General features: G+C 37.2%; 1 protein-coding gene across 1 annotated transcript in view; it reads right to left on the bottom strand.

The window, feature by feature from the left end:
• The window catches only part of CTNNA3 (catenin alpha 3), a 467,780-nt gene that overhangs the window by 154,744 nt on the left and 292,883 nt on the right, over positions 1–20,153 (bottom strand). Inside the window, exon 10 of the mRNA XM_035543318.2 lies at positions 10,089–10,181. Within this exon, the coding sequence (XP_035399211.1) occupies positions 10,089–10,181 (93 nt within the window). The remainder of the gene's footprint in view (positions 1–10,088; positions 10,182–20,153) is intronic.

Below are 20,153 nucleotides of genomic sequence, written 5' to 3'. Positions count from 1 at the left end.
TTAAAACCACATTTTAAAAACTTGGAAGCTCATCGGAAATGTGAATTGGCCAACTCTAAGATTTACCTCACCACATTTCTCCAGGCCAGACACTTCCTTGGGAGATGTTCTAGAATTCTCAAAATTCACTGAAGTCTACCCCTGTACCCCTGATAGAGGTGGAAGTCTACCCCAATAGAGGTAGAAGGTGGGCACGTAGAAAAGAAAAAGAACATTTTCCTGACCCTTTTTTGCTTTGCAAGCTTGTACAGAAGACACTAGAAAATGCCAAAAGGTTATTCCTTAGCTGCAACCTTATGGGGGTCTTATACACATGCCAGAAGGTAGGCAGTATAGCCCCACCCTATCCATGCTACAGATATACTGAACTTGCCTCTACCTCATTCACTTCCTATTTCTACCCCTATTTTAAATTGCATTACTAACAGATGTGAGAAACTTTAAAAAGAATTAGTAGTAATAATAATGATAATGAAAATCACCGAAAAAGCCACAAAGAATAACGGTTTTGTAGGTTTCCTCACAGACAGCTGCTGTTGTCTGAACCTTGCCAAATGTCAACATCCCCACTGCTGCACCAGACTTGGTGCTTGCCAGACTTTGTGCTTGCATCTTTTCCCTGCCATCTACATCACCAGCTGCCTCCAGGGTGCTGAAGCACCCATGAGGATTCCCATCAGACATCCAACAGTCCAGCCAAAAAGCATCCCAAAATTAGGGAAGCAGCTGATCGCAATAATAAGCCCAATGCCATGAAACAATGTCAGATGAAACATGAACAGTGTGATTTCAGCTTCTTCCTTCAACAAGAGGAAAATGTTCCCATCTGTGCTATTTATATAATACTTATGCAATAGCTATTCATATTCTCAGCTCTTCATTGCTGTCCTCCCCTCTCTTCCAAAAACCATGCAAAAATAAAGCTGTTAACAGAAGTATTGTTTTGTTGTCTTGTACTACTATGAACTTTCCTAGTGTATGACCACCCTCCTCCACAGACTCAGTAGTTCTTTATTACAAGTCTCTAACAATGATATTTTACTGCCTTTCCTTCCTTCCCTAGCATTCTGCTGCAGAACTGTCAGAAAGAAAATGGGGCATCTCAGGAAAAATTATCACGAGAAATGATGAAGTTGAAGAAAGAAAAGAAGTACCTTTCCAGGAAGAAGGCTTTCAAGTTTTAAAGGCGCAGGGAAAAATATATCTTTTACAGAACATTCATAGACTTTTTGCACAGTATGCATCTACAACAAATGCCTTCCAACAATTTTAAAAACTCCATTATTCTTCTGTCTTTCCAATACTTGCAGTAACCTCAGGTGGGGCAAGCAGAAGAGAGGATAAAACACAACTTCTGCTAAGGAAGATGAGGTATAGTTGGTACTTTTTGAATATTATGAACTGAGAATTTGCTGAGGATTCTATTCTTACACAACCGATGCTGGAAGACGAAAGCTAAGACAGAAAACCTCAAGGCATTGAGTAGTTAATTATTCTCTCTCCAAGTACTATCATAAAATAGCCAGGCAGTCACAATGAACATGAGACTTTCAGGGGAACCTAAGAGTCATAGTTTACATTTTATTTTCCTTCAAACTTATTATTGGAAAAGTTAGAGCCAAAACAAACATCCAGCTAATTCTATTTGCATTAGAGCATTAAGCACTAGGCCTTCCAATACATTTTGCTGGCCCACAGCAGTAGGATTCTATAGTATCCCAACCAATTAAAAATGCCACAAGCTCTACTATCTTTTTACAACGACGGACTTCAATCTACACAAACAGGAAAAGGTAACAGCCTACAGCTATTAATGCCAATGAACGAAGCTAGAGGAAATGAGGAAGGTTTTCCTCTTTTCTCATTTTCGGTCCTTGTCAGATGGTCAGACTGGAAAACTCTAGAGCATGGCTGTTCTTGTACATGTTCCTTTTCTGCAGCTTGCCACAGGCTGCACAGCAGATCAGTGTTCTGATGGTACAAAGGATCATCCATGCGAAACAGGATCACATATTATGATACTTGAGGACTGGAGTAAAAACTTCTTCCACACAATGTCTCATAGTAGCTGGTGACAGGTATTTTGTGATACTGGTTACAAACATCAAAATTCTAAAACCAAAGGTGTTTCGTTATCAGCTCAACCCAGCACTAGTCTTGTACTGCCACTGAAGGCAGTGGCCCTCTCCTTGTTTAGACTTCTTTTTCTCATTCTTTCGCTTGAGCCGGTACGGAGTGCTCATACATCCATACGGCAAACCATATCAGACAACTGACTTGAATGAAAACTAACCTCCTTGCTTGCTTCTGAAGTTAATTCTCAGTGGCATCAGTTTCCTGATACATATGGCTGAATACTTACAATTGCTACTTTAGTCACAAGGGAAAGAGGAAGAAATCACAGCTTGAGAGTAGGAAGAGAGACCGAATCTCTAGCAGCACTGATGATGTATGACAGATTAAACTGCTTGTGGAACAAAGGTGTAAGAGAAGGAATTAAATATAGGAACATTCAAGCAGACTATGATAGCTATTAAGGTTAATGAGAATTTCTTCATTAACTTCAGCATCATTGTACATGAACTTTGATAACACGGTAAAAAGCTAAAAGCAAAGTATATTGCTTCACCAAAACATCTTTGCTTTGGTTTTAGAAATATTATTAAGGCATGATATGTACTATGTACTTTTAATTAATCTCTCAATTCAAAGACTGCAGAAGGTACTTAAAAAGATGTCTGACACTGTTAGAGATACTAACATCTGTTTTATCTCTTTGAAAGCAGATGGTAGAGAACTCACTGATTTACCATGTTCCCCCCATTACTTCTGCCCTTGCACAAGACTGCTCTATGTGTAGAAAATGGCATTAAGACAGATAAAAGGAGATGCCACACAGCCTGTTCCACCAGGACGATGAAACAACTGTGGTTATTAAAGTGATATTGTAGAACCGTTTTTATGACACTAATAAAAAACTTCTTCAGTGTATGCTTCCACCATTTTATGTACCAAAACAAAGAACAAAATGGATGATTGATTTTCCCTGATGAAAAAGTGAACCTAAAGGAAATGTAGATTGTTAGTTTCAAAAATCCATAGCATCATAATATAAGTAAACTTCAGTATCTGAAAAATCTAACACATCTGAAGTATACTGCCCACTTGTTAACTATGAAGTCTCATTTTTGTGAGGGAAAATTTTCAAGTTTGTTGCATAAGTAAATACTTTACAAATAATAATACAGAAGCAAATCATATCCATCTATCTGGATCAGCCCGGAAGAGCTAAACATTTTAAGTGTAAATCAAAACACAGCTCAAAGGAAAAGACTAAATTCCCCCATTGGTTTCTATAAGGGAAAAAACACTGATGAGATGTTTGATTTTGAGAGAATATATTTATAGAACATTCACATTTAAAGCTTGAGCAAAATATATAGGAATCACAAACAAGTTATGATTACACAACACAACAGGTTTAGGGTTGTCTGGCTGAGAGACAGGAAAGAAAGTATCACTACAACAATGCTGAAATTACTAAAATTCAATGAGAAGAGGGCTGCGAGGACTGGTTTCTCATGGAGTCTTCCCATTTTTTACATTCTCCTTACTGCAGATGCATGTGTCAGTAAAGAAGCAGTTCTGTAATCTCCAAATACTGAATACAGTAAGTTCCGGGCAGTCAAGATAACACTGAAAAACATATATTATGCTGGGACAAGCCAAACAAATAAAAAATGTTGAAGACAATGCTCCCAGATCTGTATTTGAATGGCTTGGAAACCTAAGATGTATAAATATGTTCCACGGATCAGCTCTACACCTTGCTTACCCTGACAGAACAGAATGGTTCAGTTAGAAAGAAAATCCAGAGACCGTCTAGTCCAACTTGCCTCAGCACTTCAAGACTAACGAAAGGTTAAAGCATTTTCTAAAGGGCATTGTCCAAGTGCCTCTTGAGCATTGAGAAGCACGAGGCATCAACCACCTCGCTAGGAAATCCGTGCGGTCACTGTCATGGTAAAGAGATTTTCCCTCAAATCCAGTCTGACACACAGACACACACCCCTCAGCACAGCTTTGTGCCATTCTCACACATCCTGCCGCCTGTGACCAGGGAGCTGAAACCAGCACCTCCCTCTGCACTTCCCCTCCTCAGGAAGTAGCAGAGAGCAACGAGGTCACCTCTCAGCCTCCTTTTCTCCAGGCTAGACAACCCGAGTGTCCTCAGCCTCTCCTCATAAGACATGCCTTCCAGTCCTTTTACCAGCTTTGTTGTCCTCCTCTGGATGCTTTCAAGGACCCTTTGTATGTTGTGGAGCGCATAAATGCACAGAATATCCAAGGTGAGGCCACAACAATGCTAAATATAGTGGGAGAATCCCCTCTTTTGACCAGCTGTCTATGCTATGTTTAATGCACCCCAAAATGCGTTTTGCCCTCTTGGCTACAAGGGCATGCTACTGGCTCATGTTGAGGCTGCTACTGACCAGCACCCCCTGATCACTCTCCACAGGACTGTTCTCCAGCCACTTGTCTCCCAGACTGTACCTGTGCCCAGCATTACTCCATCCCAAGTGCAGAATCTGGCATTTTGCTTTGTTGAACTTCATGCCATTACTGACTGCACAGTGTTCCAATCTATCTCAATCCCTTTGCAACATTTCTTGACCCTTCAGGGAGATGACAGCACCTTCCAGTTCAGTATTATCAGCAAAATTGCTGAGGATGCATTCAACTCCTCCATCCAGATAACTTATGTTTAAAAGAACTGACTCTAGAATGGAGCCCTGGGGAACATCACTAGTGACTGGCCACCACCCAGATGTAGAGCCACTCACTGCAACCCTCTGAGCTCTAACATCAAGCCAGTTCAACACCCAGCACAGTATATACCTGTTCATCTCACAGTTGGACAATTTGTCCAGAAGGATACTGTGAGGCACAGTATCAAAGGCCCTACTAAAATCCAGAAAGACTACATCCACTGCCTTCCCTTCATCCAATAAACAAGTGACATTATCATAGACCTAAGTCCTAAGACAGGACTTTACCTTCAAGAACCCATGTTGCCTATGACTCATAATAGCTGTATCTAAATGCCTTTCAATAGCACCCACATACAATAGTTCTCCATGTTACTTGAACTTTCACAGTGATTTATTCACAAATTCACATAGCCAAAAATGCAGCTTCTATCTTCAGTGGTATTTTAATAGCCACATACAGAACTACGTTAAAAATAACTAACAGCATATGAAGTTTGAAGCAGCAAGGAAAGACAGCACCAAGAATTCAAGCTGTGTCTTCCACAAATGTGTTAAGTGTTACGCTCTTTTCATTACTGTGTGTGTATATATATATATGTGTATATATATATATATATATATATATATAATATATACATATATATAAGTATTGTAGGAGGGGAAAGAAAAGCAAATATAAAAATACAAACTGCAACAACAAACCCTATATGATATACACTTTAAATGTCAGAGATCAGTACTATGGTAGCACAGGTCAAAACATAGCATACTTGAACATCATCTGTTCCAGAGCACAACCAGCAGGCTTGCATAAGAGCCGTAGCTTTGTTTTCAGAGATGGTTATCATCAAGACTTTGGAATCTTGCCATGTCTAAAATCCATTTTTGAACTCTGCCATTTTATTAAGAATTTACAAAGAGTAGAATTTGCTTTGTGACTTTACTTCAATATATTGTGTTAAATAGCATTACCCAAACAATTACTTAAAAGACAGTGGGCACCTGCCCAGAAATAAGCATTTTGCTTTGGACTGTGAAAAGGATGAAATTTTACATTGAAAACTGCACTCAAATAGGACTCAACTGCACTCAAATCCCCTATGCCAATTGTGTTTCAGTAACCAGTAGCAAGCAAACTCTAGCAAGATCTGAATCCCGCAAGTTCATCTTCAAAGGAAGTAAAACTAAAATTTACCTTTTTAGGTACCCTTTTTCCAAAATCCTTCTGCTCTTAAATCTCCCTAGGGATCCTTAATTATTCTAATAAAAAGGCTCTAACCAGAGCCCTCTGAAATACTGAAGCTCTTCTCAGCTGCTGTCTCAAGACCCTGGCTACTTCTGATCTCCAATTACAAACATCTGGTCCAAGTTTCAGTTCAAGGTCACTCATCCACTCAAAAAGATACACTCGAGATCTGTTTGAATTAACACTGTAGGTTCTCACTGGCTTTCTTTCCTTCAAGAAGTAAAATGTCAGTATCAAATGTCACTATGTGCATCACAGCACCTCCACTATGTGTGCTTCTGATTGACATGAGTTTCAGAGAGAAGCAGCACAACTTCACCTAACTTGGATACTGTTTTATCTTGCTTCTCTCATCTCCCTCAACACTGTACCATATCCCAGGTTAAATCAGGGATCTAAAGCTTTCAGCTTCACCAAAGATCTGACCAATTGTTTTCTTCTCACTACCCTCTCCCTCCTTCAGAGCCTGCTGCAGAAGGCAGGCTTATTCCTCAAGCTGATCCCTCAGCAGAGCTCCCTAAACCACTGACAGAAAACACACTCTTCAAATGCAAAAGGTTGGTCACTGACTGTGGACTTGTGATTACAGATAAAAGATGGTTTGTTGCCATCCAGAGTAATTTTTTTTTCGCTCCACACACCACAAGTTTTTTAATGCAAAAAGGTGTATCCAAGGAGATCCTATGGCTGCAGACGCAGTCCCCTCCCCACCCCCCTTACATCTTAACAACTGCTTAACGACTGTGTTTTACAGAATTAATCAAGTGGATATTGTTTTGTTAAGCAGCAAAAGAGTTCATCTGTGATAAACCTCCATCTTCTTCCTACTTTTCAGAAGGTGCAGATGATCTCTCACCTTATAATTGCATCTCATAAACACATATAAAAAAAAAAAAAACAACAGAAAGCACTAAAAAGGAAATAGATTTAGCTTGCCTGCTCTTTGCTAGCTGCTCTTTATATACTCACATACTGTGAAACTAGTGTACTTGCTGAGCCACATGAAAGCTTATCACAGTCTGAATTTGAGGGAAACGTAAATTTCTAGAGTAATTTAGACAGAAAAATTGGAACCATTGTGTCTGTTAATCTCTACTGTCCTGCATTTAGGGAGTTTTTCTCTGACAGGTTTACCCTCTGACAGGGGGTACTCTGACCCTCTCTGACAGGTTTACCCTCTATCAGGTATCCTGACCTACTCCATGAGACTAACAGTACAAGGAACCAGACACTTCTTCCAACGTATCACTAAAGTGAAACATGAGGGGAACAAACCCAAATTCTAGATTACGAAATAACTCTACAGATTTGCACCCTCGATGCTCAACAATACTGTTTGCTTTTGTGGATTCTTTTCCTTATCTTTCTCATAGACTTGATGAGGTCATTATTGTGCTTCCACACCAGGAAAGCAATATGGATTCCAACACAGAAAAACAGTGACATTTTAGATTTTACCTACCTGACAACACTCAAGAAAATGCTTCCACCAAAAGCTATTAACATGAACAGAAATTATTTTTCCTTCACTAAAACATGTGCAAGCAGCTCTTTCTCTCTTCATTCTATTATTGATATAAAATTAAATATTTTTGACATTCATTCCTCATGAAGTATTCACGCAATTTCATGAACATTGTTTCATATCTCCTCTAACAGATTTTTTGCTTATTTTATTTATTGAACAGTCAAAATATTTGCTAATAATCTCACTTGATTAAAAAAGGTCATCAGAGTTCAGAACCAACCCTCTACGTTTTCAGTACAGTACAGTATAAATAATAGAACATAGGCAATATGAATTTAACAATTAGAAGGGTTTCCTCCAGGGCTTTCCAATTTTCTACCTACCTTTTCACCGGTGCTATTTTAATGCTCCAATCTGCAGAAGTCCAAAGACTCCACACCATTTTCTGTGCATTTTGGTTTTTGTGTGTGTTTTTCGTTTGTTTTGCATTCAACCTTTTTAGATTTTAATCCAAAGCATGTGGTTCTCTTCAGGCAACATGTTTTTCATAGCACATAAGAGTAAAACCCTATTTTTTTTTTTACTCTACAGAGTTATGAACATTGGGGATTTCTGCATGCAAATTTCCACTTTCTGAATTCTAATTGATATGCCCTATAGGGATCTTAAGAAATAATTATTTTCCCCATGGAGAATTTTTAAATGATATAGCATAATCTGATTTCCTGTGAAACGCAGAAACCTTACTCTGCTGTTTCTTACTTTGGTAAAACAACAATTGCTTTCACAGGGAATGATCTTTATCTGAGAAAGCAGCAAATTCTGCACAATGAACGCACCGCTAATAGTAATATAATCTTATCACATACCACATTTTCCATTTAGACAGATCTATAATCTTCAACTAATTCACCCATTTTTACCAAAGGCTAAAAAAAAAAAAAAAGTTAAAGAAAAAAAGAAATAAAAAAGCCACCACAGCAAAGTTTAAAAAGACACCAAAAATCACATTAAATTTCAATTTTACTATAGGAAATTAAATCCTAGCAATTTAAATAGCCATGGAAAACAAAAACAACAATCTTGTAGTCAAAATTCCGTTTTAGGTGTTTCTGCTACCAGATGCAATACTGAAAAGAGTATGTTTTCAATAAAAATGCTACATCTGGATGCATAATAATGTATTATAAAGGTGCACTTGTACCTTGGAGAAACAAAGCAGCTGGAAGAAGCTGTTCATTAATTCTTCTTACAAGCCAACAACCTTACAAAGCAGTAACACAATAAAGCAAATACCCCTTTTTACACAGTTGCATGTATAAAGACATTGAACTGTAAAACTGTTAGAAAAATAGACATCGAAACAATGATTCACTTCAGGGAGTGTAGTGAATCAAGGTCTAAGTGAATCAAGGGTCAAGGAGTAATGGCTTTAAACTAAAAGAGGGGAGATTAAGATATTAGAAAGAAATTATTCACTCAGAGGGTGGTGAGGCACTGGTACAGGTTGCCCAGAGAAGCTGTGAATGCCCCATCCCTGAAGGTGTTCACGTCCAGGCTGGATGGGGCTTTGGGCAACCTGGGCTGGTGGGAGGGGGCCCTGTCCATGGTAGGGGGTTGGAACTAGAGGAGCTTTAAGGTCTCTTCCATCCCAAACGACTCTGTGATTCTGTAAGACAGAACACTGATCTGTGATACTTTCAGATTATCACTTTTTCTTGATATAAATTTCTTTTTCCCAGGTCTTGCCATTTACTCAACAGGTATAAAAAGGACTCCTCAAGCTTGTAATTGAACATACTGTTAATATTTGTTCTTCACCTTCTATTTCCACTATCCTTACCATTCAACCACACAAAAAGAGAAGAATACTTAGGCTACTATGTAAACTGCAGTGTTCTTCAAAGAACTAAATCTTGAAATTACGCAGCCTCAAGGCTGAAGCACTTGCATCAGATTCACAAAAATCAGTAATGTCTCTGCTCTGAACAAAATAATAATGTAACTGCATAAGTTTTTCATGTCTAGAATTCTGAACATGAGAAATATAGAATGAATACACTTTTTAGAAGGTAAGTACCAAAAATGTATCTGCAGCTGTGTTGTTTCTCATTCATTTGCTTAAGACAAAAGCTCAAGCTTTTCGACTGGCAATAATCAGAAGAATTAACACTTTAACGTTCACATACACACAAAAAATAAAGCAAAATGTAATTAACATTTCAAGTTCAAGTCAAAATATGTACTGTGCTTTCCAACAGTAAAGACACTCCCAATTTGTTTATCATGGTACACTATTCATTCAATCTGGTTACATTTCAGAAACATAACAATGTTTTTTCAATTGCAATTCTTATGACTTCTAAAGGGTCCAAATAATACAGATTATTCATAATTCCTATGTTAACCAATAAGAAATAACAAAAGGATTAACTAAGTATGTGCCCTCTATTTATCGTTTGGTCTCCATTTACCACATTAACGTGTGTGGATGGAATGTGAATGCAAGACTGAAGAAGCCTGACTAAACATCTATGTTGTGCAACAAAAACACAGTGAATGCTGAGTGCACTGTAACAGGAATTAATTGAAAAAGTCATACCTGTGGGCACAAAGTCTCGATGTGATTAGCTGCCATTTGCACGATTTTCGTTCCATCTTCATTTGTTGACAATGAACAGGCAAGATTGGCAACCTTAAATAAACAAAGTTTTGTAAGCACATATTCATCCCTATACTCTCAAACTTTCCAAAAATATCTCTGCAAGGAAGCTTTCATTATTTAGGGAAATTAATTTGTCCAAAAACATAGCTGAACAGGAAAACTCAGAGAAAAGGAGCTATGGAAAGCAGTGACAGTGACAAATTTCATGACTTCTCCCCAGTTCAGGTTCACCACATAATACCTGCAGCATTGCATTTAGATAACTTAGGACTTTGTAACTTCATATACATTGTTTGTTGTTGTTCTGTTGTTTTTCAGAACCTTTCAAACCATGTGTCCACATATTTTTTTAAAACTTACATTTAAGATCTTAAAGATCCAATAAGATTTGCCTTGACTTGATATAACAAAATAGTGATTTATGTCCTGAGCCATCTACAGATCATTACTTTTATTAGCTGTAGAATTTTCCACTAAAAGAGTCATATCAACACACCTTATATTGAGAATGTAAAAGAAAACACGAAATATGTGGAAGTTCAAGTCTGTCCTGTATTTTACTGCACATAATGGAGATACAGCTTCCTTTATAGGAAAAAAAAAAAAAAAAAAAAGCTGCTACAAGGTTCCACAGTTCAACAAGTTTGAAAAGATGAAAGAAAAATTACATGCTCTGACTGCAGTGCAGCTCAGCATCAGTACACCGTAACAGGCTGCCTTGATAAAGGCACAAGAGTGGTTGGGATACTGAGATCCAGTAGATCTTTTAATCATATTGAGGTCATGCAAGGCCCTTATGTGAACTACCATACTTGCTAGCTTCCATAATCCTTCACTGATGTAGTTGTATTACATTAAAGTAGACCAAGAACTACCTGAGAAATAGTCCTCCATAGTGTCACAGAAACTACCAACAGAGATACAAAACAAATACACAGTTAATTTGCAGTTATTCAAAACTCACACAACAAGTTGTATGGCCCAGGTGCTGCAAAAAAACACAAATCTTCATTTATCAACATTTTAATACAGTATTTCTAACAAAGAACAATAATTCAATGATGATCTGCTACCGAAAGCTTTTATTATTTAATTAATGTAAATAATTACACAGAATTAGCTAGCCCAAGGCCAAATAAATTACTTTTCCGATCCAAAATTCTGAAGAGGATGAGGGCTAGAATGAATGGCCTTCCATGTACAGCTGTGCCTTCTTAGAAATACTTACGAACCTATTCCTGCTATTCCAACACAGTTCATTGGTCCCCGCTGTATGATATGTTATCTTGTCCACAGAAAAAAAGTAACTTTTAGGATGGAAGAAATTCCATTTTTACAACTGCACTCAAACTGCACTCTTTTACTTTAGTCAACTGCCATGGTATTTTTAATATAGTATTTGAGAAAGATTGTTCCTAATTTTATGCTTCCACTGCTTACACTTCAGTTTTACGTATTCCCTGGTGATGACCCAATTCATGACAATTTTCTCAAAGAACAAGCTGCAAAGTAAGGATATAAGTATTAGGAAGTTATGTTAAGCCACTTTATAACCAAAACAAACTGGACTGCATTGTCTACACTAGAAGTCTTTTAAAAATCAATAAAAGTGTTTTGTTTTTTTTGTTTGTTTGTTTTTAAAGCAAGCTGTAGTTGGTTAGTCACTTTAGAATGTTTATTGTGTTACAACATTTTGGCTGGGCATTAGAAATTCATACTACATTGCTATACAAATAGTGAATTTAGTCCTTTGCCTTTCATTTTGATTGACGTAACAAAACCTTTCATTGCCCTTAGACAAAATGGGTAGTATTTTCTGTTCTCATCACTTGAGTGTCACAATTTCACTTTATATACCTTATGCCTAAGTAGAGTTCTAATAGAGTTCTCTGTCACCCTCAGAGTAGGTGATTAGATTAACAGCTGTTCCACCTAAAAGACAGCTATTGCATAAGATAGCCATGAATGTGAAATGTAAGCAAGCCAAGTGGTTAAAGCCTGTCTGGTACAGAGGATGATGGCTGAAACATAAATATGTGGGGGTTTTGCAGACTCATTATATCACACCCCCTCAAACTCACAATGGCAAGCACCATGTACTTACAATGGTGGAAACAACCACTAGACGACTGGAAGCATATCCTGTGCCCCACACAACTACCCAAAACGTTATCCTGGGCCCTGAAAAGCAAGTCCTATGGAATCTTTGGGGTCTCAACCAAAATAAAAATGTAAAATAAAGTAAAGAACACAATATTCTGAGGCAAAGATGGCATATGTGTGAGAACCCTGCCCAGTAACATTTCAGGAATAATTTACTTTTCTCCACCTGTGTCAGGCCTGGTGCAGAACCTCATTAAGTCTTGTGCACACTAAAAGCAGCTGAAAAACTAGGCTAAGGATTCCCTCTCTGGACCTCAGAGTACTTGATCTTGAAGATCTTTTCCAACCTACATGATTCTACAATTCTATAAACCCTACTGACATCAGAAATTTCATGCTAGTATTGAGAAAAATAAAATCAATTGGAATGTTCTGTTAGATTCTTTTATATACATGACATCAGCATCTCAGATGAATATCTTTATTCAAGGAAACTTACTAGGCAAAGCACAATGGACCTCTGTTATGCTTCCAGGAACTCAGAAATAGACTATATCACCTTAGGTATCACTAGAGATATTAAGCAGCAGGGATCTGATCACAGTTGGAACTTCTCAGTTTCTTCGTTACAGAAATAATAACTAGAAACCAGTTTTTACTATTTATATTCATCTTGGTGTGCTTTCAAGTCAAAAGGTAAAATAATACACTTGCAATCCTCCAAAATACATTCTCCCACTGTATAAAAGCTTTTTTTTTTTTTTCATTTTGACATTAGAGAAAAATGCAGTGTTAATACAGACAGACTGCATTTTTAATACTGCAAAACTTACAACCTTACAGAAAAATGCATTTATAAGGTGATCAATAACTCCTTTGCATTTCAAGTAACCTATAAGGGAGGAAACTTTCATTGTATTAACATCATCAGATGAATCTGTTACCATTAAAGCAAACAAATTCTACTTCATTTGCCTGCCACAACAAACTGCTTACAGGAAAAATTATTCAGACTCACTACATATGTGGGTTTACTTGTACTGGAACTCTGCTAGTGCAGACTAAATAGAGAGGCAGTATGTAAATGTTTTTCTAACAATTAAATACGTAACATTCTAGTCCAAAAACTCAGAATTTATCCTTAAGATCTCATTATAGCATAGTTAAAGACTAATTTACTTTAAAATTCTCAAGTGCTTTTAAAAACTGGAAATGTCAATTTTCCAAAACCCATATGTCTCTCAGACGTGCTACCTCAACTATCTGTCAAAACACAACTATAATTCCAATGACATCCAGCATACCTGGCAGATCTCTGACAGACACTTGCCAAGACACATAATTTGTTTGGTGAATTCAGATCTTGGAATTTCTGAAATTGCCAGCTCTACAACCTGAAGCTCCAAAATTTCCAGCTTTCTGCACCAACCACAAGCCCAAATGTTGGCAGTTTCAAGGGCATGCCTACACTGTACAATGCAGAACAGTGTAGAAATTGGTGACGGCACTTGTTCCAAGTGCAAAGTCAGGCTAACCATCCAAGTTTGGTGCTGCTCCCAAGTGACTGTGATTTACTTAGAGAATATGCTGTACTCACAACAGTGTCTGCTATTAGAAAACAAGAGCTAACAAGATTGCCTCTTACCAACTCTACTGCATGCTACAGACAAGCCCTGACAGCTTAGATATTCTTCACTGTCACCAGAGAGTTCCGAAGTCCTTCAAAACCATGGTTTGCTCAACTTCTGTGGAGGCTCTTAGGTCTGGAGACCCATAAGCCTTAGTTTGGTGTACACTTGGCAACATTGTAGCATAAAACTGGAAATCTTCAATTAACTTATCCACCATGGCAATGTTTTCAAGGATTGCAGAGATCTCAACTCTGAGAATGAGGTGGGAACTCACAGTTCAGGACAATTCCACCACCATGCTGATGCTTGGGAACAGAAAAATCCCAGCTCCTTTACTACTGCCTTTCTCTTCAGAAAAATAAATAAATAGAAATACTTCAACCAGTTTAATAATGTAATCTTAGTTGTTTTTCTTTCCTGTAGAATATTTACATTCTGCCTAGTTCCAGAAAAATATGATATTTTGTAGCACCTTTCTGTGAAATTGTGACTACAGAACACTTACGTATAGCAAGCACAGTACTTCTATTCCTATGGCATATATGCCTGCTTTTGGCTAGTACAAAGGTCTAAGTATGGAACTACTGGATTTTAAAATACTTTCAAATACTTTTACTTAACAATCTGTTACAACAGCATGGATGGCTGAGAAGAACTGGCAATTGTGATTCTTACTGGAAACAACTAATACACATCAGCAGCCCTGTAGCTTCCTATGAAATGTGACTAAGGTAAGTCCCTAATTAAATTCTCATTTTACATCCTACACTACACCATTTTAGAACAAAATTTACGTAGTGTTGGAAATCAGAATTACAGTTTGTATACAATTAATTATATACAAGAAAACAACTTTAAAAGAAAAAAAAAAAAAAAGGATGCTCCCAAAGCCACAGTGAGATTGGAGGGGAAGAGAATTAAAAAGGGAAACCTACTTCAGGTTTCTGCCAATCTGCTATTTAATTCAAAGCACAGACTTGAATTTGGACATCCTTTCAGCACTGTAATCACTTAGAATACCAAATATATCTATCTTTTGTTTCAGTGTAAATCTCTTCAATTCCTTGAAGTAGGACCCATGAGAAGAAAAATATAAAATGAATTTTTTGAGAGAAAAAATGTAAAACGTAAAACTTCTTAAGTGAGTTCAAAATAGAAATACTCCCCCATAAATATTACGTATTTATCCTTTCACAATAAAACTACGCTTTAAGAAAACTGATCTGATGCAACTGGTTTAAAATGCAGATTTATATTTAATACTAAAAGCTCAATTCTAATAAGCACAATTGATCTGAAAATACATGAAAAAAAGGATCAGAAAAGTTGAAGAACCACCATTCAGAAAGGTAATAAATATCGCACTACAACTACGTACAAAAAACATAATGGGGAAAAAAACGCAAAACAACACATCCATAGATAATCAGAGAAAATCAAGGATCAGAAAAAACAAAACATACCTTCAGAATTTAATCCACATCAACATCAGTCCTTCACAGTACTTTTCCCTTGCAGAAAGTATGGCAATTCACTATGCTATCTAACATTAATATTGAGGACCTGGTTCTGCAATACAGGAAGTGTACAACAGCACAAATTTCTGGAATAGTTTGCAGTTTTTTTGTTGTTTTGTTTTTTTCCCCAGCAAGAAACAGTTACTTTATATTCTAGTCCATTCTCAACTACCATTCTTGTTAATTACTACTGTAGAATGTTTGCTTTTTTTTTTTGTGGTGTTTTTTGTTGTTGTTGTTGTTTTGTTTTGTTACAAGAAGGTCCTCTTGATAAAAGGTCACTATGTCTATTGCATAAACACCTGTGCTTCCAAAAAAAAAAAAACAACAACAACAAAAAAAAACAACACACACAACAAAGGCACACTTACTTTGATGGAATCTCACCTATCCTTGGAAGTAAATGAACATATTATCTCTTCATTTACACAACAAGGCTCTTTCAGTAAGCACACAAAAGATTGTTTTGAAGTCTTTATTTTCTTGTTGTTGATGCTTGACCGTTGGGTTAAAAGAAATCCAAAAATCCTAGAGATTGTTCATCTTCTCCCTCTGTACTGCAAGTGCTGCAGCCCAGCATTCTTAGTATATCTGGTCAGCAGCACTCTCATCTATAGACCAGGCCAGTCTAAGGTTTGCTCTGAGAGTGAAAGGATTTCTAAAAGGCCAGTAAAGTTCAGCCATTGAAGCACTGCCAGCCAGGTACAACACAAACTCCCTAAGTCATACACCTCTGTCATCTGCTTGCCACTTTCGGGACAGTAATGTCAACCAATTGCTAAATGGTGTGGCACCCCTCACGGCATATTTGAACACAGGAAAAAAAATCTTACTATCAGGTAACTGTTTGGTTTTACACTTAGAACTAATTGGATGACTCACTTTTTCCTTAAACTTTCCAACAGTTACAATGTTGACAACTCATTTTTTCCTGGAATTGAAATAAAGGAGAATAACTCAGAGAAACTCTTGTACAAAAGAGCACCTTAATGCTTACCAGAAAGCAAGACAGAGCCTTTCATATTGCCTCACTCAAGGCAAGAAATAATCACAGAATGCAGGTGCATTAATTCTATCTTCTATAATCTAAGAATACAATCATTTTACAGACTCACACCTTAATATTTTTATTATTATTATTATAAGGACCTTTATTCTTGTCCTGTTTCCACTGAGTGGGCATTTAAAAAAAAAAATCCACAGGAGAAAGCCTGCCATACCACTCCATCAGTGAGCAGTTCAAGATTTAATAGTAACAACAACCTAAGCGCAAATATTGACAAAAACAGTGCTATAACCTTGACTACATATCCTTAATTTGTGACCATCCATTCACATATGCTCCCAAGAGCTCATTTCATTACTACTCATATAAAATCATTTAAAAAAAAAAATGACAGATCATTTAGCAAACAATAAAAAAAAAAGTATATTGTACTTTCTTATACAATTGCCTCATGGATTTTTATTTTAGTTTAATATTTCAGATTTTTTTTTTACACTTTAGAAAACTAGGTCTCAAAATACAAGGCCATTAAGCGTAGTGTTTGCAAAAGGCTAAGTAACACCTCTTGACATAAATAAGTTGATAAAAAATAAATAATTAACCACAGATATTCTAGTTTTTGTACATCTGAATTGCCCTATACTCTGTGCCATGCACTGCTTGGGTAGTTTTCTCCTCAGGACCACTCAGCTCACTACTCAGAAAAGCCTAGGCCAAATACAAAGAAACTCAACTTCCAGAAAAAGAAAGAGCCTGCTTATAATCTAGTTTAAAATCTTGGTTAAGAAATGTGCTACCATATATTTTGTTGAGCAGAACTCACCCAACCACGCCATAAACCCACTGCGGCCGTGGAACGTGCCAGAAGGTGATGTGCGCCATGCTGCCCCGAGGCGAGGCATTGCCGCAAAATGGCGGCCTCGCCAAGACACTGACAGGCCTGCAGGGCGCGGCATGGCGCCCTCATCAGCACCCCTTGCGCCTACTTCTCAGCGGTACTGGGCCCAGGCAACCCCGTTCCCGCGTCGGGCAGCACTACAGTACAGCAGGGACCCATGTGGCCTTTGTGGCATCTACCCCTAGGACAGGAGGGCACGTGCACAGAGCTTAAAAAAGCCTTAAAGCCTTTTCGTTTCGAAGCATTTTTTCTGCAAAGCTACTGTGTAACGCTCTGCTTTCTTACTGGCAATGTTTTTGCTTTCTTTAATCTCTTATTTCCCACTGAACTATTATCAGATCTACAGCATAGGCAGTAGTCTGGGTATATTGTGGGTCTATTCAAAAAAACTGTCCATGCTAAATTGGATTAAAATTTTAAATTGAAATTTAAAGATACAAACATGAATTGGAAGCATTTTATGAACTACTCAAGTTAATTATACTTATTTGTAAAGCAATCCATAATTCACTCACAATGAAATAAAAGCATATACGTATGTTATATAACTAAGCTGTCCTTAAAGCAAAATAAATGTTACACTGCTCCAGTGGTAAAAATCTCATCTCTGTCACAGCACACAAAAAAATTACAGTACATTCTTTTACTTTCACTATATGCTACAGGTTTTTTAAAAACATAATTAATCTTCTTGCTCATTTTTACCTTTCCTTAATCCCTTAAATGAATATTTAAATATTTTTTCTTGGGTGTATTAGTGTTCCTTCTCTTCTTTGTGAGTGGTATCATGAGCTGTGTTCTGCAGGTACTATAAAAGCCATGTAAAGACAGCAAATTCAAACTGCAATGGAGCTGGAGGTAGTCTCCTAGCTACTACACTTTATATGGAATATATGTTGTACTAACATAAAATATTTCTGCATCACTCAAACTATGTTAGTCGAGTTTAAAGGTTTATAAATTATTTATAAGAATTCCTTCACTCATTTGTGTAATGCAATCTGTGTTCTAGGAAAGGTACAATTGATCATAAAGGAAAACACTAAAACCATCTGTAAGCCTTGCAACCAGAATTTACATACAAAATCATTCAGATTTCAAAACTGCAGATGAACTCTATGGCATACAGGAAAGTGCTTATGTGTGTACTGACCATCAAACACGTAAATACAACTTAAGGACTGTAATCCTACTAAATTCACTGTCAAAGCCCCTATCGAGTTTGTATTTTCTTCACTGAATGCTGGCCTTGAACAAAGGCAAATGAATTCACTGTTAATCGTGGTAAAATGACGAACATATGAAAAACAATCCTACCATTTGGTAGATGCCCATCCAACAACAACAGATGCAGAGGTTACTAATAAGTTTCAAAAGAAAACAAATTCTGGGCAAGGAAGTCTAGAATTCTAACCTATAAATGATTCCTAAAATAAAGGGTGATGGGATACATGTTAATTAAGCTAAAACTCAAAATGGTGCTATGAACTTCCCATCATAAAAATACTTGGGATATTGCTACTCCTGCCCATCTGTTCCTTTACCAGACTGGCTGAGTAAAAGACAGCTGATATCGTTTTGGCTAAGGGCACTTCATTAAGAAGAAACATGTCTAGGCACTGTAATTCTGTCCTGAGTCCAACAAGGAGGCTCCTGGGGTCTGGCAACAATTCCCTGTATTTTTCAAGAGAATGAAGTTTTAGAAATTTGGTGTGAAAAAAAATACAATAGTTCAGCTGGAAGGGACCTTCAAAGATCATCTAGTCCAACTCCTTGACCACTTCAGAGCTAACCAGAAGTTAAAGCATTATCCAAGTGTCTCTTGGACACTGACAGGCATGGGGCATCAACCACCTCACTAGGAAGCCTGTTCTAGTGTTTGACCACCCTAACGGTAAAGAAATTTTCCCTAATTTCCGGTATAAACCTCCCATGGTGCAGTTTTGTGCTGTTCCCATACACTGTCATCAGATACCAGGGGAAGGAGATCTGCACTTCTCTCTCCACATGTGCTCAGTATTTTGAATACGAGGCAAACACTTACTAAAAAGCAGTTTAATGCAATGATATTAAAATGTGACCAATGTGAAATAACTGTGTTCAAATTATTGGATGTTGCATTAATTTTTTTTTATTTTTTTCCCATTGGAAGAATTATGCCAAAGGGAAATAGCTAACAGTAGGCGGCTTTTGTCTCAGCCAAACTATCAAAACAAAAAGCATCCAACTTCCCTGTTGAACAATAACTTGCCTTTCTTATGATGAGAAATTCTAGTCCCTGACTTCCTATAGCAGGTTTCTTCATGATTTTGTTTTCTACTTTTTTAAAGAGTTCAGCTACTATGCTCCAATTTGATGTATGCTGTTATGTCTTCAATATGAAAGAATTTGTCTTACTTTGTTTTCCTGCCTCAAAGACAAAATATTTGATAGCCTAAGTATTGTGCACAAACTGCATTTCACAACATTTCTCTGTTATTTCAATGTATTCAATAATTCATGTTATCGGGTAGAGTCTTCGAAAAAGTCAACTCTGGCAGAGGGGAAAAAATACTAGTTTGGAAGCTGTTTGGCATTGGTTAAGGTACCCCAAAAGGTTATTACTAGAGAATTAAGCAAACAAACACGTTGTCTGATCCTCTAGAAAAGTACTCGAGTTCTTATAGCCTGCAACATAACATCTTAAAACATAACTTCATGTTTTAAGGCTGGAAAACTGGCTTGCAAAAGAGATTAAGTTAGTGCAAACCTCTCTGTACCTCTCTACATGCATGCGTATCTGCTTATATACTCATTTGATTGAAGGAACAGCTTCTAATATATGCACTTCTGACAACTAGCATAAAG

The sequence above is a fragment of the Cygnus atratus genome, chromosome 7, assembly GCF_013377495.2.
Source record: "Cygnus atratus isolate AKBS03 ecotype Queensland, Australia chromosome 7, CAtr_DNAZoo_HiC_assembly, whole genome shotgun sequence".
NCBI classification, from domain to species: Eukaryota; Metazoa; Chordata; class Aves; order Anseriformes; family Anatidae; genus Cygnus; species Cygnus atratus.
Note: the sequence above shows the minus strand (reverse complement) of the source record. Positions and strands in the feature narration are given on the sequence as shown.